Genomic DNA, 24,759 nt, shown 5'->3' with positions numbered 1-24,759 from the left:
AAGGGGGAATAATTGTTTGCTGTTTATTAAACTTCACCAAAAGTATGCTACTTGAAAGAAAACAGAACCTTCCCCCCCTGACCCACCTAAACCACTAACCCCCCCCGCCCCCTCCCCCTTATTCCTCACCCTCTCTTTATCCAACCTCAACCACACCCCAGAGAAAACCCATATAACAGCAGAAATTGCAGGGCAAACGCCTCTAAGCGAGACTGATTAAAAGACCAAACAGCCCTATATCAAAGAGAGGGTAAACAATGTTATGAGCACACCGCCTGCAGTAAATCACCCCAAACTGTTATTACACCCACCTTATGAAGTTCTGCTGGGTTTCATCTTTCTCCATTTTGTCAGCAGGGAGATAAGCCAGTGAGCGCTGAGGTAAGCTAAGTGGCACTAAAAGCTACATTTAAGCAGTTAATAATTACGTTCTAACGACCCAAACACATTTTATCTACATGAAAGAGTCTGATACAGTAGAAGCGTATCGTATACTCATATAAGGGCCTGATGGAGTGTTTGGGCTTTACAAGCAGAGGAGAGGCTTTTAAATCTGCAGCTGTCAGACAAAAATGAGACCACGTTGTCGGCAAGGAAGGTATTTAGCGAACTGCTGAACACAAAGCATCAGTTTCCTTATCTGTACGGGTTTGGGCGTTTCATACCTTCCCAATGATAAAGCCTGGTAAAACCATTAGCTGTGCCTTGCTGGCAAAGGTAGGTAATCAAAGCATTTGGGATAAAAGCAGAACATATCAAGGACACTCCATTCATTTCTTCTGTGGCTTTTTATAAATCAAACATCATAAAAAGTGGCATCATCAAATACTGTCATTGGTATTACAGAAATACTGAAATTCCTGTCTGTTTCGACAAGAAATACCACTTTTAACTTGCTGTTGAGTCGTGGTGGTGACCGTGGGTGAAATGTTCCTTTAAGCATGGCATAATTGTTTCCGTCTCACATACTGTCTAGGTCTCTAAATCCGGTCGAAGTGTCTGAAAAATATGGCAGAGCGGGATTAGGAAGCATCCTGGTGTTTATCCCCGAGATACGGCGTGTCATCTCTGACACTGATAAGGGGAGCCTCTGGGACACAGAGTCTGTCCCCCTGCCCTTCCCCTGACACACACACTCGTCACACTTCAAAGAGACAAACAACCCACAGAGCTGAGTTGTGTTTCGTGGAATAGTTTTCGTAAACCCCTTTAAAAATGTATTTAACGGTCTTTGGAGATCCATCCTTGAACAGATGAAGCACAAGGTCAGGCAGTTGCGTTTTACTCCCCAGCGTTTGATTAATTACAGTGTTTAACTACTGTCCTCATTTCGATAGAAGATCACTCCAGGCTATATTCAAGGAGTAAATCACTCGCTGATTGGAAGGATGTCCAATCAACAAAAAGGATAGGATTGAAAGAGAGAAAGGACAGAGAGAGGAAGATAAAATGAGTAAGAAAGGGAGAAAAAAACTAGAGAATGGGAGAGAGAGAAAGCGCACGCGAGAGAGTGAGAGCGAGAGTACGAAGAGCTATTGTAATGCATTCTGAATAAACCTGAAAGTTGATTAAACCCATTTCCTATCCTTTCTAAAATCGGGGGGGGGGGGGGCAAAAAGCATTGTTGGACACGGTAAGGATAGTCCTGTATGGAACCATTCAACAATTCTGATATACGAACAAAGCACCCCAATCCCTTCAGGTCTTCTCTTAAGAGCTGGAGAAATAGACATTCACTGGCTTTTAGAACGGGAGAGAAGGGGAGGTGCAGGCTACAATCAGGTTCTGCATCTCCTCTGTAAAGACTCAAAGATACTCCGACGTTTCTCCCTGGTATACCACAGCACACAAAAGGACAGGAACAGGAACAGGACCAGGCAAAGATGTTGATACTGCTGTGTGGACCTGAGCCCCTCCCTGTCTGTTGCTGTCCAGATGCTGCCTGCCACTTCCCCCTCCCCTTTCTTCCATGTGTTATGTCCACTGTCTGCCAGGTGATCTGGATAAGCAGAGACCCAGAGGTCAATTGGAGTGCCCAGCAAAAGACTGCAGACTTTCATTAAAAGCAGCCACGGATCGGTTAGAACCAGGGCTTAAACCCAATCTGTGTAAGCACAGGCAGTACTGTAGAATGCAATATGAAAATGGTTCAGTTTCTGGGAAAGGGTATAACTTTGCCACTTCAAGCTCCTCAAGGGCTATACTGTGTGTGTGTGTGTGTGTGTGTGTGTGTGTGTGTGCGTGCGGGGGGGTGCGCACGCACGCACGCGCAAGGGCTGCTAGATGTGTTGCCTGGCGACGGTGACATTGTTTTTCAGGCTTGTGGGCACATACAGGCTGCCAGAGCGTGGGTGTGTGGGTAATGATTCTGTCCCTGCTACCTTGATGCAGTTTTCATGCTCCCAAAGAGAATATATTTAATTTAGTTCTATCCACCCACACCACAATGCAGTTTGAGCTTCGTAAGGACACATTCCCAGCAATGAAGGTTGAGCTGTCATTGGAATGTTTAAGGGAACAGGACCCATTTTGTGGTAGACAGGAAATTCTACTTCCTGTCTTGATTAGTAAGGGACTGTTAATTCACTAAAGGGCACTGAAGGGCCTCCCTCACACAGAGCGCCACACACTTCAGTGTAAGTGGTACTAGTCATTTTATTCAGTGCCTCACAGTTGTGGACTGAAATGTCATACTAATTGACGTGCCAGCGGGTCTTTGTTGTTCAGTAGTTCCACTGGGGAAATAGGAAAATGAATTTCTGTCAAACTCAAAAAACACATCGTCAGGTTGACAACTGGCTTATAGAACATCTCTGCATGAACTACATGTCTCTTTTGATTTCACTCAAATGTCCCCCTCTTCCCATTCGAGGAGTATGTGTGTGTGTGTGTGTGTGTGTGTGTGTGTGTGTGTGTGTGTGTGTGTGCGTGTGTGTTGTGTTTGTCTACCGTGAGGGACAGGAGCTAGTAAAACTGGTGTTTCTCAACCTGCCGTCACCCATCAAGAGTTGTTTCGCAGAAAGAATGTAAACACTGAAGAGAGCTGGACTCTCACACACTGCTGGGGGAATGCAGACAGTGCCTGTGTGCTCTGCAGTCACACACTAATGGGATGTTAAACTTGTTAGAGACCGGAGAACATTGAACATAGGGAGTGCTCCTTTGGCAAGCAGCTCTGCAATGTTTCTCACTGATGGAAAGTGTGAGAGGGGGCGTGAAAAGTGAGAGGGGAGACAGAGCAGGGAAGGTAACAGAAAGAAGTTTTCATGTTCTCCCTCGGCCCCCACAGTTTGCAGATAAAGGTCACGGTTGCCAAGGTGACTCGACAGAAAAAGGGAAAGTATCTGGTGTTCTCTCTTCGCCTGTTTCTGAGCAGAGAGCGTAAAAAAGCCAGAAGCGTAGATAAGATGATTTCTCTCCTACCAACAGAACAAAAGCCGTGTGGATAATACACTAGCTTTAATACCGCAGGACAATTCATGTCCTACATTCCCGCTAAAGCTGCCTAAATATGTGAAACATGCGGTAATGAGCTAGGACCTACGGCTGTGTTGGAATGAGTGTGTTGTGCTTTCCCCATTCCAAACTACTAGCCCCAGAGCGATGTAAAAATATTTGCGAGAGGTTTAGGAGGGAGGTTTGCCTTAGGATTTGTTTGAATGTAAAACCCTCACGTGTTTGTGTGTGTAGACACACTGTTAATTCAACCCAAACTATTTGTGCTAAAGGACACCCCAGTCCATTATATGTGTACACAAATATAAGGCAGTGCAATCAAGTCAGTGCAATTGCATCAGAGTTCAACTGTGAAGAAAAACAAACAGTCGCATCTGTACAGTCAAGAGGAAAAGCTCTTATGTTTATTTGCCATGAATTTCACATTGTGAAAAAAATGTACACATGTACAAAAACAATGTCATCTAAAAAATACAAAAAAGAAAAAAAACAGAAAAGAAAAAAAAACATTGACATGACAGAACTGAAATAAATGCGTATTGACAATGTTTAAAAGATGCCTGTACCTCGTTGTACGTACATATGCCTTACAGAAAGCCCTCCCCTGTGACCAAGTTGGAACCTTAAGAGAGAGGGTTGAGGGAGAGGGCAAAAAAACATAAAAAGCCACTCTGCGATTACGTATTAATTGGAGGGGCATTCATTGTTGAGCGTTGCCACGGTAACTTATGTTCTAAAAGGCAGGCACGCTCTTATCTCATTGGTGAGGCCAGAGGTACCGTGTTCTGTGAACAGTGGTGAGGGGATTGACATCAAGGAGCCCAATGAGGTCTCCATAGTTGTGGGTGGCTCAACCAATCAAACAGGAATGCAGAGTTTTAGCCATTTTGGTTCAGAGAGTCGCTCATTCACTGAATTCATCCAAATACAGATCCTGTGAAAGAGATTCATACAAACTTTAATACACTATGATTTAATTAATGCTCAACCCGTTTTGGGTGTATGAAGTATTTAACTAATTCAATCTTTTTTTGAGCCTTTTGAAACTCTCCTCTCAATGGTTGTTTTTTCTTGTGCGTCAGTGACACTAAAAAAATTACTGCATGCCTGCCCCTACACCCAGGTCACCGGCTTCAACTCAGCCTCCTCATTTTCCTCACTTTCATCTTCTCCCTCAAGCTCAATGGGACTCAGAAAAGCAGAGGGACTGCTAGAACGACGTCCAAAGGGTGTCCTCCAGTCCTGTCCTGTCCAGGCGCATGTGACACAGTGCCAGCTGTCCTCAGGACAGCTGCCCCCTTCACATTGCTCACATGGCAGCTCAAGGCCTAGTGGTGTAAGGGGGTCACTGGGTGGACCGCTGAGGTGATGTCCCTGACAGTTACAAGGCCAGGGTTGCATGCCTCGCTAGCTTCTAACACATGCAAATTCTCACTGCCTTTTTTTGCTTCTATATCGTCACTGTTCTTGTTTTTGGAGTAGTAGTAGTAGTAGTAGTAGTTGTTGTTGTGTTGTTGTTGATTGTGTATCCTCTCCTAATGTCTTTGGTGGGACTTGGCTGCAATTTGGTGTAGTAAACTTTGGCAACTCAAATCAAGGGCTCAGAGCCTAACATGTCAGAGGCTGGACTGACTTCTCCTCTGACACACACCCTCTCTGGGAAGAGAACGCTGACCTTGTGACCTGGCCACTTGCAGTCTGGGTAATCTGAGCAACATCATTCCTCCTCGTGTCCATCCCTACTCTGACCTTTAACCTGGAAACCTCACTGGTGACATGGTTGGGAGGTTTCCACACCCCCTTAAAAAAAGAAAAAAGAAAAAAAGGAAAACAGGTTCCACTTTGGAGAAACTGAACTGTGCAAAAAAAAGCAGCCCAAATGAGATCAGATAGAACATGTACCTGTGCCATGCATGATACACCCCCAAACAGACATTCACATATGAATGCAGGCAGAGAAACAATAAATAGGATTAAATATTTGTAACATAAACAAACAAAGTAAGAATTTTCTTATAAATTAAGACTAAGAAGATACATTGCAGCAAGATCAGAAAAAAAAACGATTACAGATTCAGTTTGGGTTACCGAGGTGACAAAAGTCTCTGACCACGAGGTTCATGTCAATCGTATTGCGTCACCATAACCATAAAATCGATCAGTACTCCAACAAAACAATGATCATTGGAATAACAGAACAACCAGTATTTACTGAGCAGCTGAGCTTCAGTTCTGTGTTTAATAGTCCTTATACTGTTGTTTTGAATATTGCCCATAAGTCAAAAGTGGGCCAGCTTTTCTTTTGGGTAGTGGGGGGCGAGCGACACAGCGAGAGTCGTAACTTCACATCAACGGACATGTTAGGGCATGAACCTCCAGCACCCCCTCCACAACCCCGACCCCGACCCCACCCCCATCAACCTCAGCTGGCGCTGGCCCTTCAAACCCTCACGACATGCAGTGACAGTTAGAGCCAGAAGTCTCACAGCAAACTGCCACGGTTCTCTCAGCAGGAACTCCAGATAAAACCCCCACTACTAGGTGACGGGAAAGGGACATGTCCATCACTTCTCCTCCTCCTCCTTCTGGGCTGCCGGGGCAGTGGAGGAGTCGATTCTCTCCCAGATGGAAAAAAAAAGACACCAAAGTCTCCGAAACGAAAGGGAAAAGGGGTGAACCCGAATGGAACAGAGAGAAGTGGGAGAGAGAGGGGGGATTGTTCCTTCATTGTGCAGTGTGTGGGTCAGCTGGGTTTAGACAAGCTGAAGAGTGTTCTCTGATCACTGACATTCCCTCCTTCCCTCCCTTCCTCCCTCTGTCCAAACAGTTCATCCTTCATGCTATACATTAAAGTCCCTGTGCAGAGTTTTTTTTTATTATTTTTATTATTTAATTTTTCATATCACAGAATATCATAGAGAGCAACAACGTGGTCCATACAATTCTTTCATGATTGAATGGAAAGAAATGCAGGTTGCGTGAGTGGCTGATATGTATATGGTACTTTATGGCAGGCTGAGAAGCACAGGCGTGATATGCCAATAGTACACTGGATTGGTTGTTGTATCTTTTAGAACAAGCAGCAGTTTGTTTGGTTTGCGTGAATAAACAACGTCCAAGCATCCCTCTCAGAAATGGGATATCAGAAATAGTTTCAGGTCCGTTCGGGAACAAGATGGGTTGTTTGTGTAAAATGTATGTGTGCTTGCATTGTCCAGATGGATAAGGTGCTCAGACACTGTTGTTATTTTTTATTTTTCCTTTTTCTTTTTTTTTCATGGAAGAAAATGAGAAAGTCACTTTTTTCTTTTCTTTTTTTGATTGCACAGGAAGTTTAAGAGTGCTTCTTCACAGTTGGAATCCAGTGGATGATGCAAAACAGGGAAATCTGAGGATGAAAGAAGGAGAGAGGAAAACATCCATTAGACAAACACAGGGGATGTGCGTGCAGGCATGACAGAAAACAATGTTTAAGAGGTCAAGAGGAACGGTTTATGGGATCTTTCCCCAACATGACTGCCAAACCCATTTACAACGACAAAAACAGTTTGAATTTAAAAAAAAAACATTTTAGGGGTCAAAGGTTCAGGGACAAAAAAAACAAGATAGACTCCAGACCCCATCTCCACCCTTTTACTGTCCCCCTTCTTGTTTTTAGTAGAAACAAATCAGCCCTGGCGTTTGCACCTGTTAACCTACAGACATGTGTCAGAGACATCAACCATTAACCTAATGGATCCTGAAGACGTTATCCATGTCCTCCATTTCCTCCACACAGTTGGGTGTCTTTTTATCACTTGCACAACTCGAAACCCAACTTCATTTTCACATCTGACTGCCTTTGACTTCAGCTTGCCATTTCATTTTTGACCTTTGCGTTTTAAAACCGGTTTCTCTTATTTTCAACTTTACGCCACAGATGGTTTATAGCCTTTGGGAGCTCTCCATGCGTAATGTGAGTCTGATATCCATTTTAAAGACATATCCTCCATCTCCTCTTCCCTTGTGGCTCTATGAGGAGGAAGCTGATCTTCCACTGACTATGGTAGCTACAGGACACACAGGATGAGTGCATAGCAGTCGCCCCCGACATCCAGTGCAAGCAGCCAACTCAGCTCCTCCCTAAAGACGCATTTGCATTTTGGCTTAAAGCAAATCACTCGTTTCTGGTGAAGGACAGATCTGCATGTAGGTTGTAGTGCAAGACGAATAACCACAAGCAAACATCTCTATCCTCTGCAATTCATCAGTGATATGAGGAGATGAAAGAAAAAAAGGTTTGCGCCTAAATATGTTTTTATGTAAGGAAAAATAGACTACACCTGCTTCACCATCATTGCAGATTTTTAAATGAATATTAATATCTTTCTAGAACTAGTAGCCCAGAGGGTTGGGTGGGGGTGGGGAGGGATCATTATTGGAACATTTTATATTGCTGTAATGTTTTGTGATGATTACTAAAATGCCAATAAAATATGTTAACATATATATATATATATATTAACATATTTTATTGCATTTTAGTATATATATATATATATATATATATACAGTATATACAGTATATATATTAATATTTTAATATCAATGTTTCCCCGTCACTGTCAACCTTGTGGTAAGCAGTCACAAAATGGGCCGAACATAATTGGATCTGCAGTGAAGCTTCAAACGTAAAGGATTTGTGTTCCACTTGGGCCTTACGACATTTCTAGTGGGAGTTTAAAGAGGGCAGACTGCAGAGACCTTCAGGAAGAGAGGGGTTTTAGAATGGGAGGGAGTGAAGTCCCCCAGAGAAGAGTTGAGCAATAGGAAAAGTGTGAGAACAGACAACCAGGGTCGCAGAGGATTTGCTTTAAACCTTTCCCTCCCCCCTGGCCATCCAGCCCTCGTTTCTCTGCCCCCTTCCTCTCCTCCTCTCCCACTGTAAGGCTATTTTGTACCACTATTGCTGTAAAGTCCACGTGATGAGCTGTTTCCTAGCAATACGCAAAGAAAGGCAGGACGAGCACTTAAACTTGCATTGCCTCTGTCAATAGGAGACGGTCAGGATCCTCCATTGGCTGCCATCCAGATAATACATTTTAAAAAGAAATTAGCAGTATTACAGCCTGACCACTATGTCATATTGGTTTAGAGACAGTTAAAACCTTCCCTGCAGTCTCGCTTTCTCAGAGATGAGTCACTGAAGAAAAAGAGAATTATTAAGTCAGGAAGCATCTCATCCTGGGAGAGTGGTGCATCAGTGTCGGATCGGTGAAGCTGCTTTGAGCTGCTACCTGGCTTTCCCAAACAGGAGACTGTAGCATGCTGGACAGATGTGCAATCGTGCCTCACCTCTCTGCCACCTTGCTCTTATGAGCGGAGGATAGACAGCTATTTTGTCGAGGTCTGCAAAATGAGAAGGGCTGCCGATGAGTGTGTGTGTGTGTGTGTGTGTGTGTGTATATTTGTGTGTGTGTGTGAGTGGAAGAGCGAGTTGGATTATGACACCAAAGTCTGCAGAATGAGCAGGGTTGCCATCCGCCTGTGCTCTACAGTACATCCGTCTGGCCTGTTTATCATCTCAGAGAGCAGACATGGGGGAGGTGGTGGGGACTGGGGCTGCTCACACCCACAGTAAACATTCACTTCTAGGCCAGACACTGTAACTTGTCAAGGACTGTGTGAGTGTGTGTGTGTGTGTGTGTGTGTGTGTGTGTGTGTCTGTGTGTGTGTTTGTGTTTGTGAGTGTGTGTACGTGACACACATGCAAGTGACGACTGTGTTTGAAAGCGTGTGTGTTTTTGTTTGTCTGTGTGTGCAGTGGTGTTTTCTTCCACAGGCGCCAAAGCCCTAGACCCCCAAACTCTCGGCAACCCCCTTCTCCTCCTTTCAGTAACCCACTGAGGAGCAGTATTCTGCTTACATGAGCTGCTGGTTGCCTCCTGCCCAGCCAAGCGCCATAAACCCATCAAAAGGAGGCGATTGAGAGTGGATTAGCTTCGCCAGGGTGTTGTAGCCTGCCCGCGTGTAGCTTGTCTAATTGGCCACCCCCTTCTCCCCTTTAGACAAATTTTCCCCACAGGGACAATAAAAGTATTCTATTCTGTTTCAATTACCCCCTCCAGCCACAGCCCCTACCCTACAGCCTCATAATTCACTTAACTTACACATACAATCCCCCCCCCCCCCCCCCCCCCGCAAACACACACACACACACACACACACACACAATGTGTATCAGTATCGGGCAGACATAACCAAGTCAGCTCTCCTACATCCCTGAGCAATAACCTACTGGCTATAGAGGAACGAGAGAGATCTGGGTTGGGTCTGCCTTGAGTATATTCCTTCTCATACTCATCTCCTTAAAATATACAAATATTGTAGGTGTACATCCATATTTGTAAAAAAAATAAAATAAATAATAAATGAGAAAAGGTCCCTGTCAATGAATGCTACTGGTTTGTTGGTAGCTTTATCTGAACATGACAGAATAATAATGCCAGACAGCGAGCCATTGAGACCGGCTGTTGGGGCAGAGAACCAGACGGCAAGGGGAAACAAATAAATAAGTAAATACCGGCTGCTTGGTTAGTATTCAAAACATGCAGTTCTGTCCTGGCCAAATTGCATCACAATCAAATTACTCTATGAATACTCAATTTATGCAAGATTCAATAAGGATTGTTGTCCTTGGAAACCATGCAATGCAGTGGCAGGCGTATAATATGAACATTCCATTGGCTACTGTAATCCTTTGTGTTTAACCTAGGTGCTTGGTGATTAAGTTATATGATCCTCTGATGTGAATGCTCAAAACAAAACCTAATCATTCTACAATGAAATATCTTTCTATGAATAACTGACAACGATATATGACGCCATGATGCATTCAGCTAATCTGTGAAAGCTCCAAATATAACTCTATTGCATCAACAGTACATGATGCATTCCAATCTTTCTCCACGGACAGAACAAACAAACACACACAGCGGAAAGAATGTAAGACTGATCTCCATACCTCATGGGAGGAGGGGTAGATGGAGGTGTCGGCCTATCCCAGCGTCGCCTGCTCAGGCTGGGAGGTGTTTCCAGGTGCTGACGAAGGCGGTGGGGATGAGTGAGTAGGGCACAGTGGTGATGCTGTTCCATGCGTCCAGCGTCGGGTCGTAGCAGTCCAGAGTCTTACACCGCTGCGTGCCGAAATAGCCCCCCACCACGTACAGTTTGTTCCCCGACGCCACAGCCTGGCAGCTCATACGCTTGGCTGTCACGTCGCCCACCTTAGTCCACTGGTAAGTCTCACAGTTGAACTTATAGGCTGAGCACGCCGAGAACTCTGTGTCCCCGCCCATGACGAAGATCTGGTTTCCGAGGACGGCGGCCGCGGTGTAGCGCCAGGGCTGAGGGCAGGAAGCGGGCACCGTCCAGCGGTTCTCCAGAGGGTCGTAGCACTGGACCTTGGGCAGCTTGTCGTGCGTGACACTGGTGCCCCCGAAGGCGAAGAGCTTGAGCTTGACGCTGACCACCGCCGCGTTGCTCACGCCCTCCCTCAGAGGCGCCACCATGGTCCACTTGTTGGTCGCCGGATCAAACTGCTCGACCTGTTTGAGTGACACAGACGGGGAGGCGGGCAGACAGCCAGTGGCGGCTGTGTGACCCCCCACCACATAGAGGCAGTGTTTCAGCTCTGCTGAGCCGTGGCCAAACCGGGCGATAAGCATGGGTGCCGCCTTGGACCACTCCTCCTGGATGGTGTCGTAGACCCACACGTCTTTGGACACGCCATTCTCCGAGCCTCTCCCCCCTGTGACGTAGACCTTACATCCGATGGCACAGGCGCTGAATTCCTTCCTGGGGCTTGGGATGTCTGCCTTGGGGATGATCTCCTTGGCCTTCTGGTCCACCAGGTACAGCTTGTCACACATGAAGGTCTGGCCGCCTAGCAGGAAGAGGGCATGGCTGGTCTTCCTGGGCCGGGCGCACAGGTTGTTGACCACGCCGTCGTTCTGCAGGATCTTCAGCTTGCAGCGGATGGCCTCGTCCACCAGATCCTTGCTCTTGACCTGGGCATTGATCAGCTCCTCCGTGGACACGTTCTCCATGAGGAAGATGGCGGGCAGCAGGGCCAGGCGGACGGTCCTCAGCATCTCTGGCAGGTGGCAGTGCCTCCTCTCCAGATCGTAGTTGACCCAGTTGAGAGCCGCCTCGTAGACCAGCCTCTCGTCCTCAGTCTCCAGCTCCTCGTGGGACAGGAGCTGAACCACCATGTCCTTGGGCAGCTGCAGGAAGTCCTCTGTCTTGCAGATTGCAGGGAAGTTGCTGAGACACATGCCCCAAGAGAGCTCTGAGAGCTTGGTGCACGTGTGGGCGTCTGACAACAGCAGCATGCCCAGGCAGTTGGACGGATGCAGGTTTCTCTCCAGAAACTCAGCACAGGCATCCCGGATGTCTTGGAACTCCAGCATGTCCCCAGCCTCCAGGAGAGACTCTGCGTTCTCCTCGTTGATCACCACACGGGAGGAATAGGCATAGTCCAGGAGAAGCTCCAGCACCTCAGGGTGGATGGAGTCCCGGAAGTCCACCTCACTGGCCTGGCTCTCCCGCAACCCGCCGCTAAACATTGCCTCGAAATAACGGCTACAGGCAGCCAGCACGGCACGGTGGCAGGGGAAGGAGCGGCTCCCGGCGTGCAGCAGGACATCAGTGAAGAGCCTCTGCTGCCGGAGGGAGTTGAGGTGCATGAGGACGCTGTCTGCATAGGAGGACTTGTGGAACAGGTAGATGTTCATGGAGCCAGTGCTGGCACGCGACTTACGATTCTCGTGGACGCAGACGGACATTTTCATTGAATCCTGGAAAAGATGGTTTAATGAGAAATTGGTTTCAAAATAAAATACTGTAAGACATAAGTTATGCCAAAGAAAATCAATTTAACCAATATGTAGGAAAAAAAAGGAAGGAAAATGCTATATATTAATATATATGGGGATTTTCTGTTTAAAGTGGCTCTTTTGACAAGAAAACTAGAATAAACATCGATCCAGCCCAAGCCTGTTAAGCCAAAGTGGTATGACTCATCTCTACACAAGTCCTAAAGTAAGGAGGAGTCTCTGCCTCAGTTTAATTTTGATCTGATTTGATATGATCAATATCAGCAAGATGACCCTGGAGTGGTCTGAGAGCAAGAGACCAATGCCAGACCAAAATGCTGGCATGAGTAGGTCAGAGAGCTCTGGATGATGTCATACCACACATGCACACTCGACCGGATCCATGTCTGATGTCTGGCTGGCTCGAATCTGTCTAATCATTACCAGGTGTTCAAAGTCGGCCAGGCATACAGAGAGAGAGATGGAAAGGAAACTTTCAAAAGTAAACACCAAGACATGTATATTCTATAGCTGTCCAATCGCTGCAGGAAAAACGCTATCACTGGGCAGGATGTCAACATAGACCGTCAGTGTAAACAGCTGCCATCTGCTTGTCTGATAGTGTATATTCAAATCCAATCAGCCTTAATTTTCATGTAACTAATACACGCTGCACAGTCCCAAGCCGGCTGTCGCCCTCTCTCCGGGCGAGGTTTAATGTGTTTAGCAAATGCTCCACAGCACTAAAAGTGTGTTCCTTACCGAATTAGGAACATAAATGATGTATCAGCTAGGCTGATCTATGGCACCTGATGCGCCCTTTAATCCGTTTAAAGAGGGAGCATCAGTGAAGGGCAAGCAGCGAGACCTGTGCGTGTGCATTGATAAGACAGCGATGCACAATGAATGGGATCTTAAATGGAATATTGTGTGATTTCATTTATTTTACTTAGCCTACTTATAAACATAGGTGAAGGTGTCGACAACCATGGCATTACGATCAACAGTCAGAGCCCATTGTATTCACTAAATGACATAAAATGCAAAATCACCGTTAGTCTTAACCCTCTGCATTATAATAGAAAATGGTGTGGTAGTTCGTTGAGGTGGCAAATTAGCTATTATTCATGTGTAGCATTCCCACTTCAGTAGTACTACATTGTGACAATAAAATAATGTTTTGTATATTACAGCTGTTTGATGAAGAGCCAGAGGGTGCCTACAACAATGTAAATACATTTAATTAAATGAGGCGTTTCCCTCATTACGGCAAAAATAAATATGATTTATACAGTCTTCAGGATGATCCATCATGATGGAACATTGTTATCAGTTATCAGTTGTCAAATGTGATCAGTGTAAATGCACAATACTGTACCTCTTTGGGTGAAAGTAGGAGTTCAATTCTGTCCGCTTTATCCCTCGAACATGCCACTCCGGGTAGCGCCACGATGTTGTTTCAAACAAGCCACTTGTGCTTGGGTTATGCGTTACTGGGTTATCACCTTGGATAAGGAATAGAGGACCGAGATCTAGACCTTATTCTATCCCTTTAGAGGTGCCAGTAGGTTCCAGTAATGTCACCTTAACCAACGAGATGTCCAATTAGAATTAGTTCCGTACAGGTCTATGCAATTCCGACAGCGCTAGATAGATAGAGTTTCTTGCGCCTAGAACTGTAGTGGCTCTGTGTCTATAAAGCGCTGTGCGCTCAGGTCTTCCCTTGGTAAAAATCAATGGGTGTGTTTATTGGGAGGAAAGGGGAGGGCCATCCCCGTGCCTAGGAAGTAAAGTGTGTGTGTAGGGGGGTATGCAAAGTAGTGTGGTGGAAGTCTTCCGTCTGAAGCGGGGAGATATGGAATGAGGAGGTTACAAACAAAGCAGTAATAACTGCAGTGCAAATGCGCACATAGTGAGTATTTGAACACATTTAAAAGCCTACAAGTAGACAGACAAGTACCCACTGATTCGACAACATTGGATGCATCATTTACCATTGGATGTAGCCTAAACATCAATACCATAAGCTTGTATGGAAGACAATAATGCCTCTTATTTGAATTAGAAGTTCAGAAAATATATGGCAATTTCCTCCACATGGAATGTCTTACTGGTCCACATTTGGCATGTAATGTATTTTCTTGTTATACTATAGTTCAGCTTGTCTAAATAACATGCAATGGCCAATACAAAGTCTTTATATTTTTGGTTTATGTCTCAAAAAAATTATACTTAATGCTGACATGCCGATAAATAATTAGAATGACTGATAATTGACGGAAAAATATGAATTATATTTATATAGAAAACATGCTTAACGAGAGAGGTGGTTTAGCACAATGCAGTGTGGATGTGACTTATTTACATGACAATAGCGTCACCTGCTGGCCAATAGCGCCACCACTAAACGTTAAGTCTGTAGGTGGTTTCTTTCAATGCTAAGTGATGTTTCACCCTTAAGGGAACACATGACTCATCCAACTTTACATTTTGCAATCAATTTGCACAACATTCAGCCCTTTTTAAAGTCGGAGGATGGGCTCAGTGTAATGCATGGCTTGGAATGAAATCAAACACGGCTGTTTTGATACCATTCCTCATTCCATGACATGCAATGAGCTCATCCTCCGATTTGTCACTCCACCAGCCTTTACTAGTGTGTACATGTTCATGTAGGGTACGCCTATATTATTTGAAGGGTGGGGGTAGGGTGTTAGGTCACGTGACAGAATGTGGACACTAGGAATAATTCTACAAAATAGAATATTGTAGTGACTACATTATGGGTTCATGTTCTCCTCTTACTGTTGGTTGTGTAGTGGGAGGGAACCAGTTCTGGCACTAGGGGCAGAGGGGAAGATTATTAACGTTGCACCTTCCTGTTTAGAGACAAGAGTTTTGGTGATCTATTTTCTGGTCCTGTACTGAGAGTACAAGTTGTTATTTTGATTAAACAGTTATCATTACGTTGCCTACGTCTTTCCTTTTTCCTCCGGCACTACACTGGTGACCCCCGACGTGGATTTTTGTTAACGTAATTGTGTACAAAAACCAGCGAGCGAACATTACAATCCTGCAAAATGTCCGGGCGAGGAAGACGTTCAAACCAGCGGCAGCCATCACCATCCCCTGTCAGGGTAACGCGTGGTGCGCACACTCCCACTCTTAAGCTACCAGAGTTCTGGGACTCAACGCCTGCTGCATGGTTTGCTATTGTAGAGGCACATTTCAACAAAAGTGACATCGATGACGACGACGACCGGTACAACCATGCTGTGGCAATGTTGGGCAGCTCCACCGCAGCTCGAGTGGTAGGTTTTTTGTCTGCTCCCCCGACGACGAACAAATATGAGCGCCTCAAGGCCCTGCTTCTAGAGACATTTGAACTGTCCACTGCGGAGAGGGTGCGGCGCCTATTTGCCATGTCGGACTTGGGTGACGAGAGGCCTTCTGCGCGCATGGAGAGGATGCTAAACCTGCTCGGTACAGAAGACCCCATGATCCTCTTCACAGAGCTGTTCATGCGCACATTGCCAGCTCAAGTTAGGATGGCGCTGGCCAACACCGCCATCATGGAGCCCCGCGCCCTGGCCAGGGAGGCGGACCGGTTCGTCTTGGCCATGCCTCAACGGTCCCCCGACCTGCTCGCTCCCGCGGCCGCCCCGCCACCCGACCGTCGCAGGAGAGCGAAGGATGACGCCAGACCTTCTGGCCAGCAGGGTAACGCTGCGGGCCATTGTTTCTACCACGCCACTTTTGGCGCCAAGGCCAAACGGTGCCGCTCACCCTGCACCTTCGGACCGACGGGAAACGGCGGGGCCGGCACTCAGTAGTGGCCCTGAGCGCTGGCGTCACCAACAGGCTGCTCTTCATACAAGACACCGCCTCTGGTCGCAGTTTCCTTTGTGACACAGGTGCCCAGTGGAGCATCATTCCGGCAGAGAGATCGGATGTGGCGAAGGAGGAGCGTGGTCCGCAGTTGGCAGGCGCGGACGGCACACCTATCTGCTCTTATGGCACTAGGGCGGTGGACGTGTGCTTCGGAGGGCAATGCTTTTCGTGGGATTTTGTCATAGCGGCTGTCACATTTCCCCTCCTTGGTGCGGATTTTCTGTGCGCCCACAACCTGTTGGTGGACGTGGGGAACAGGCGCCTGGTCAACTCACAGACTTTCGCTTCCTTCGCCTGTACGCAGGGGGAGGCGGTCTACAGCGGGTGGTCCAATACGCTCGCCGAAAGTGACCAGTACCTTCGGCTGCTCGCCGAATTCCCCGACCTTACCAAGCCCACCTTCTCCGCGCCCACGGTGAAACACGGAGTGGAGCACCACATCGAGACCGAGGGGCCTCCCCTCCACGCCAGGGCCAGGCGCCTCAACCCGGAGAAGCTGGCCATCGCCAGGGCGGAGTTTGCGCATATGGAGCAGGTGGGCATCGTTCGGCGCTCGAGCAGCCCCTGGGCGTCTCCCCTGCACATCGTCCCTAAGTCAGACGGCGGGTGGCGCCCATGTGGGGACTACCGCCGCCTCAACGACGCGTCCAAGCCTGACCGCTACCCGGTCCCACATGTCCAGGACTTTTCAGCGAACCTGGCAGGCAAACGCTTCTTCTCCAAAGTGGACCTGGTACGGGGGTACCATCAGGTGCCGGTGCACCCCGAGGACGTCCCTAAGACGGCCGTAATCACGCCATTTGGACTCTTCGAGTTTCTGCGGATGCCGTTCGGCCTGAAGAACGCGGCGCAGACCTTCCAACGCCTCATGCACTCGGTGCTCCGGGACCTACCATTCCTCTTCGTCTACTTGGATGACATCCTCGTCGCAAGCACCACGGAGGAGGAGCACCTGTCCCACCTCCGGGCCCTTTTCACACGGCTCAGCCAACATGGGCTGATTGTCAATCCGGCGAAGTGTGAGTTCGGACGGAACACCATCGACTTTCTCGGGCACCGGGTCTCCGCAGAGGGGGTGACCCCCCTCCCCTCGAAGGTGGAAGCTGTCGCTGCTTTCCCGCGCCCCAGCACAATCAGCGAGCTCAAGGGGTTCATCGGGATGGTAACCTTCTACTATCGCTTCCTCCACCACATCGCTCACATCCTGCGGCCTCTGTACGATGCCCAGAAGGGCAAGACTCTGAAGCAGCCGGTGGACTGGACGGCGGAGCGTGTCAAAGCCTTTCAGGACACCAAGGCGGCCCTGGCCCGCGCTGCCATGTTGGCCCACCCCTCGCCCTCGGCACCCACTGCTCTCACCACGGACGCCTCTGACTTTGCTGTGGGAGCGGTGTACGAACAGTGGGTTGGGGACGCCTGGCAGCCTCTTGCATTCTTCAGCCGCCAGCTGTCTCCCAGAGAGCAAAGGTACAGCACATTCGACAGGGAGCTCCTCGGGCTGTGGCTTGCTGTCAGACACTTCCGTTTTTTACTTGAGGGCCGCGAGTTTACGGCCTACGTGGACCACAAGCCACTCACGCACGCCATGTCCAAGGTGGCGGAGCCGTGGTCCGACCGCCAACAGCGCCAGCTCGCCTACATATCCGAGTTCACCACAGACATCCAGCACGTTGCTGGGAAGTCCAACCAGGTCGCGGATTGTCTCTCCAGGGCGGTGGTTGGTGCGGTCCAACTGGGTTTGGACTACGCGCGCATGGCTGCAGACCAGGCCGCCGACCCCGCCGTCCAGGCTCTCAAGTTGTCGGACACAGGACTGCGCCTAGAAGAGGTGGTTTTCGGTGACGCAGGGGCCACGCTCCTGTGCGACGTCTCCATGGGTCAGCCACGACCGGTGGTCCCCGCCAACTGGAGGCGCCCCGCCTTCGAGGCGATACACGGCTTGTCTCACCCTGGTAGGAAACCGTCCTCACGGCTGGTGTCAGAGAAATTCGTCTGGCATGGGCTCAAGAGGGATGTGAGGGCCTGGGTAGACACGTGCATCGCCTGCCAGCGCGCCAAGGTGCATCGACACGTCAAGGCCCCCCTGGAGCAGTTCTCTGTGCCTGAGCGGAGGTTCGATCATGTAAACGTGGACCTGGTAGGGCCGCTGCCCCCCTCGCACGGATACACCTATCTCTTTACCATGGTGGACAGGACGACTCGCTGGCCGGAGGCAGTTCCGCTCTCCTCAACGACAGCCCCCGACCTGGCCCGGGCGTTCATCGCGGTGTGGGTCTCCCGCTACGGCACCCCTGCTGATCTCTCCTCTGACCGTGGCTCACAGTTTACTTCAGAGCTGTGGGCAGCGGTGGCGGAGAATCTGGGGGTCAAGCTCCACCGCACGACCGCCTATCACCCGCAGGCGAACGGGCTCTGTGAGCGTTTCCATCGATCCATGAAGGCCGCCCTTCGAGCCAGCCTCACGGACAGCGACTGGCTTGACAAGCTGCCGTGGGTCATGCTGGGGCTCAGGACAGCGCCTAAGGAGGACCTCCAGTCGTCGTCCGCTGAGCTGGTGTTTGGACAGCCGCTGCGGGTCCCCGGTGACTTCATTCCCAAGTCAACGGAGCCCTGGTCCGCCGCCGCTCAGCGCGCCTCCCTGCTGGACAGCGCCAGGACCTTCGTCCCGGTCCCGACTACGCAGCATGGTGTCCCTACTTCGAGGGTGCCCCCGGAGCTGCACTCAGCGAGGTTCGTTTTCATTCGTCATGATGGCCACAGGACTCCACTACGTCCTCCTTATGACGGGCCTTTCCGTGTCATCGAGGCCGGAGCCAAGAACTTCATGGTTGACATGGGGGGTAGGCCTGAGTGTGTGTCCGTTGATCGCCTCAAACCGGCCCACTTGGACCTTGAACTGCCCCTGGACTTGGCCCTGCCACCGCGCAGAGGCCGGCCTCCAGTCCTACCTCCCCTGCCGCGCCCTGGACATTCCCCCCTCCGACCCCGACAACCCCCCGCAGCTCGCGAGCCCCCGGTCGTCACTGCCCCCCGTCCTTCCCTGCAGGAGGACGTGGTGGGCGATGTCACACCTCCTCCCGCACCTCCTGACTTTACCTACGATCGTAGGGGCCGGGCCATACGCCCTCCTCGCCGTGAGGATTTCCAATATTGAGGTGAACACTGGGGGGGCTGGTGTAGTGACTACATTATGGGTTCATGTTCTCCTCTTACTGTTGGTTGTGTAGTGGGAGGGAACCAGTTCTGGCACTAGGGGCAGAGGGGAAGATTATTAACGTTGCACCTTCCTGTTTAGAGACAAGAGTTTTGGTGATCTATTTTCTGGTCCTGTACTGAGAGTACAAGTTGTTATTTTGATTAAACAGTTATCATTACGTTGCCTACGTCTTTCCTTTTTCCTCCGGCACTACAATATATTGTTACATTTCAACATAAAAATATACCTCTATGTGATTTTTAAAGTGTTGTATTAAGTTATGAGATCATGTTTACAGGGACAGACCCGTAGAACGCTCGGTTTCGTGAGATTTCACTTTTTAATGCTCGCCGCAAAACCTGGTGTGGCCAAATATCTTTCTTTCGCAAACTGCAGTAATAAAAACTGGACTGGAGTCAAGTGAGTTTTCCTTGGCAAGACTCATCCCGACCTCCACAAGTGTGTTGTGAAAGCAGACAACGAATATTGACTGAAATACAAGGTAAGAACCATTTCACTTCGATATTATGACAGGATTTCTTACAAATATGTATTCACAACATAGCTACCGTAGTTAGAAACTGCAAGTTCTAAGCTAAATGTTGATATACAGGTTGTTGGTGGTTGATCCAGATCCGTGATGCGATCCGGGTTTTCTTTTATGGTGATAGCCACCGCAGCCTGAAACAGAAGCGAGCTGTCAGTGGAGCAGCTAGCGGTCGGCAGAGATAACGTTCGCTTGCTTCAGTTTGATGATAATAATAATAATAATAATAATAATAATAATAATAATAATAATAATAATAATAATAATAACTAGACAGGGACAATTCCTGTGGACATTGTAAAGTGTGCTTGCCCCTCACAGCCAGTAGGGGGCAGGTCAGTGGCCTCTGGGCCCTCCCCAACCCTGCACCTGCCCCACCCCCCTGCACCTGGGCGTCCCCCCTGCACCCCCCGGCGAAGACCGCGTTCCCCTAGCTCACCCAAAGGTCGAGTTGTGGTGTGTGTGTGTGTGTGTGTGTGTGTGTGTGTGTGTGTGTGTGTGTGTGTGTGTGTGTGTGTCCAGTACAGTGGACCTTTTGGAATGACCTGCATTTATGTTTACATTTGTCTTAAAACATGGTCTGATCTTCATCTAAGTTATAATAATGAATAAACACAATCTGTTTCATCTAAGAACATACACATTATTGTATTGTTCTTGTCCATACTCAATACATCATTCAAACATTCACAATATAGGTTGGGAAAAGTATGTGAACTTTACGAAAGCTAATTGGAGGCATACACATAGATTAAGACTGGTCTAAGCCTTAGACTAGTCTCATATTCTCATAAACATAGATTAAGACTGGTCTAAGCCTTAGACTAGTCTCATATTCTCATAAACATAGATTAAGACTGGTCTAAGCCTTAGACTAGTCTTATATTCTCATAAACATAGATTAAGACTGGTCTAAGCCTTAGACTAGTTTTATATTCTCATAAACATAGATTAAGACTGGTCTAAGCCTTAGACTAGTTTTATATTCTCATAAACATAGATTAAGACTGGTCTAAGCCTTAGACTAGTTTTATATTCTCATAAACATAGATTAAGACTGGTCTAAGCCTTAGACTAGTCTTATATTATCAGGTTAGGGTCTAAGGACCAGTCTAATTAAGACTGCCTGTTGCATACAAATTAAGACTGACTTATTTTGTATGTGTATCTGTGACCGGTGGTGTCTGTGTGTGTGTGTGTGTGTGTGTGTGTGTGTGTGTGACCTGTGTGTGTATGTGTGTGTGTGTGTGTCTGTGTGTCTTATTTTGTGGTTAGAAAGTTAGCCACCTTCCCCCCTGCCTGGCTAAGCTTGATGTTAGAGCCGCGTCGCTATGGGAACGAGTCAGCCTTAAAGCGTCGGTTGGAAAAGTGTTTTTTCTCTGTTAGCTTCGTACAAAATGGCAAATCTTTGGTTTTTAGAAAGAGCAATAAGAAAAGAGCGAGTCTTCAGAGACAGAAACAACCCCAGGTTGAGAAAAAAAAATAGATTTCTCTTTATTTCCATCTCTTTTTCTTTCCTTTTTTTCTTTCTCTTAGTCCAGGAGCCATGGGGTTGAACCTTGTTTTGTCAGGTAAAGTTTTCTTTCCCTGCTGTTTCTTGTTGCTTGGGGGTACCTCAATTTGATGCATTTGATTGATTTGAGTATTTTGCATTTTGGGCATGAAGGGGTTAATATCTGAAAATAGCTGAAGGGATATCACAGGGCACCCTCCTGTATTTTGAAGAGGTACCCCCAAGACTATTTTGTTTTTTCTTCACTTGTATTTTATTTTATTTTATTCCTCCACACCATCCCAAAGTTAGTAGTTAGATGAATCACTGCAATAGAAGCACAGTGGTTAGCTTCAGTTCTAAGATTACTGGGTCAGAATCTAGTAAACATGCGTTCACAAAAATGTCATATTTCATATTTAGGGCGACTGGCTCAAGAGGTAGAACCGGCGTCTAAGGATCGAAAGGTCGGCAGCTTGGCGGTTCAAACCCTGGCCGGCCATGTGTTCAGGTGTCCTTAACTAAATGTGACAAGTTCTCCACCTAAGCCAAATCCTATACCTATAAAAGTTCTACACCTAAGCCAAATTCTATACCTATAGAAGTTCTACACCTAAGCCAAATTCTATACCTATAGAAGTTCTACACCTAAAAGTTCTACACTTACTAATCTTCCTCATCTGATGTCACTTCCTCATCTGATGTCACTTCCTCATCTGATGTCACTTCCTCATCTGATGTCACTTCCTCCTCTGATGTCACTTGGCAGTGGTTTGGGCTTGTTCCCAGATCCTTTGTTTAAGCTTTCGGTTTTCCTCCTCCTGCTTTCGGACCTCCTCGTCGATTATGGCTTTCTTCTTCTCCAATTCAGCTGCCTTCCTCTTGTCCTCCTTTTCTTGTTCTTTCATCTCCTGCTTCTTCCTTATCAGCTCTTCTTTTTCCCAGATCCTTCGTTTTTCTTTTTCTTTCATCTCCTGCTTCTTCCTGAACAGCTCTTCTTTTTCCCAGATCCTTAGTTTAAGCTTTCGGTTTTTCTCCGCCTGCTTTCGGACCTTCTCGTCGACTATTGCTTTCTTCTTCTCCAGTTCGGCTATCTTCTTCTCCTCCTTCTCCTTCCGCTTCCTCTCTTTCTCCCGGCACTTCGCCACCCCTTTGTCAATCTTTTTCTGCAGTTTCTCCTCCTTCTCTCTTGTCTTTCTCTCCTCCTTCTCGCCGTACTGCATCATATCTTGTACTTTTTTTTTTCTTTCTCCAGCTGTAACAAGGCTTGCTTTTTCTTTTCCTTTGCCTTCGTTTCTTCTTCTTTCCTGCTCTTCACCTCCTCTTTGTCTCTCTTCTTCTCTCGCTCTAGCTGCAGTTTCTCTGCCTGTTCTCTCTCCTTCTTCTCCTTCTCCAGGTTCTTAATCCTCTCCTTTTCCTTCTTCCTTTCTTCCTCCAGTTGTGATATCTCTTCCTTTTCCTTTGTTTTCTTTTCTTTCTTCAGGTTCTTGATCCGTTCGTTTTCTATATTTTTCTCCTCCTCCGATCTTAATTTCTCTTCTTTCTCTTTCCTCTTTGCCTCCTTTTCCATTTCCTTTTCCTTCTTCTTCTTTTCCTTTCCCTCCTTCTCCAGGATCTTAATTCGATCTTTCTCTCTCTCTTTTTCTGCCTCCACTTTGTGCTTCTTCTCCTTCTCCTTCTCCTTAATCTCTTTCTCAAGGATCTTCATCCTCTCCTTTCCTCTCTTTATTTCTTCATCCAAAATGTTCTGCACTTTCCTCTTTTTGTCCTCCCCGACTCTCATCCTCTGTACCTCCTGTTGTGGTTGACCTCCAGGGTCGCCTCTGCTCTCCATCGCCCCGCGCATCTCCCTACACTTCACCTCCACCTTCTCCATCACCTCCGCCAGCCAACTCTCCCGTTCGTCTTCCAGATCCATCATATTTGTCGCCCACTCCCTCTTCCGCTCCTCCTTCTCCTCTATCAAGATCTTGCGCGCTATGTTGACGACTTTGAGCCTGGGGTCAGGGCAGAACGGCGGCGGCTCTGCCTGGTCAGGGCAGAATGGGTGTCTGAGCTCTGCCTGGTGTCTGTCTTTAGTGATGGGAGGTGCAGGTGGCAGGGCGCGAGGGAGGCAGGGATGGGGAAGCGCACGTTTCAGGCCGGGGAGGGTTGACGAGCGGGGGCAGGACTTGTGCTTGTGCGCATGACTTGTGCTTGTGCGCATGTCCAAGATGGCGCCGTCCATGGCAGCTGTGGTACTGTGGAGTGTTGTTTGGTGTGTCTGTATGTCTGGATTTGTGTTCTGTGACATCTCTTATGTTAGAGAAGAACTCTTATGTCTCAGGGATTCCACCCCCTTGGACATTTTTCCTATTTTCCTCACCCGACCTACGGACGTGCTGGATATCCTGATCCGAGGAACCGCAATCTTCACCCAGGCTGTGAGGTGGGTGTGACGCCAGCGGGGGAAGAGAGCCGGGGCTCTCGCTAGACTGAGAAGACGCGGCTCCCGCACTCCACTCCCAGGAATATTTCTAGCCAATGTGAACTCATTATGTAATAAAATGGACGAACTCCGGTGCCTTGTGGCGAAAAGCAAGGACTACTACTCTTCAGCAGCTTATGCCATCACGGAGACCTGGCTCTCTGAGGACGTCCCAGACGCAGCAGTACAACTGGAGGGCTTCCAGCTGTACCGAGCCGACAGGGACACACTTTCGTCCGGAAAAGTCTGCGGAGGAGGGGTATGTTTTTTCGTTAACGAGTCCTGGTGTACTGACGTGACAGTGATTAAACAACACTGCTCGACTGCCCTAGAACTCATCATCATTAACTGTCGCCCGTTTTACTCGCCCCGTGAGTTCAGCTCTTTTATTCTTGCTTGTGTGTACATCCCACCAGACGCTGCTGTCGAAGAGGCACAGAGCGCATTAGCTGAGCATATTATGGAGACTGAACGTTTATATCCGGACAGTGCTGTGATTGTGTTGGGGGATTTTAATAAAGCAAATCTGAGCCGGGCTCTGCCCAAATATCGGCAGCAGGTCAAATGCCCCACTCGGGGGGAGAGGACGCTAGACCACTGCTACTGTACCATCAAGAACGCCTACCACGCTGTCTCCCGAGCTGCGCTGGGCAAATCTGACCACGACATTGTCCATCTGATCCCATCCTACAGGCAGAGACTAAAAGTGTCAAAACCTGTAGTTAAGTCGTTCAGAACATGGAACAGCGAGGCTAAGGAGAAAACCAGCGCCTGGTTAGAGCGGGCTGGCTGTGACGAGGGCTATGTGGAGTGGGCGGGGGCTGAGGCCGGTAACGACTTGGATGCGTACACTGA

The 24,759-nt window shown here is 48.0% G+C and overlaps 1 protein-coding gene across 1 annotated transcript; it reads right to left on the bottom strand.

The window, feature by feature from the left end:
* Positions 1 to 6,431: 6,431 nt before the first annotated feature.
* Positions 6,432 to 13,874, bottom strand: enc1 (ectodermal-neural cortex 1). Its single transcript, XM_080529952.1, has 3 exons — positions 13,690 to 13,874; positions 10,460 to 12,293; positions 6,432 to 6,844 (listed from the first exon to the last, which is right to left on the bottom strand). The coding sequence occupies exon 2, from the start codon at positions 12,285 to 12,287 to the stop codon at positions 10,512 to 10,514; it is 1,776 nt and encodes a 591-aa protein (XP_080386078.1). The 5' UTR covers positions 12,288 to 12,293; positions 13,690 to 13,874; the 3' UTR covers positions 6,432 to 6,844; positions 10,460 to 10,511.
* Between the last annotated feature and the right edge of the window lie 10,885 nt (positions 13,875 to 24,759).

This window comes from Nansenia antarctica (assembly GCF_963989245.1).
Source record: "Nansenia antarctica genome assembly, chromosome: 4".
In the NCBI taxonomy this organism is placed as follows: Eukaryota; Metazoa; Chordata; class Actinopteri; order Argentiniformes; family Microstomatidae; genus Nansenia; species Nansenia antarctica.
This window is presented reverse-complemented; position numbering and strand designations above follow the sequence as displayed.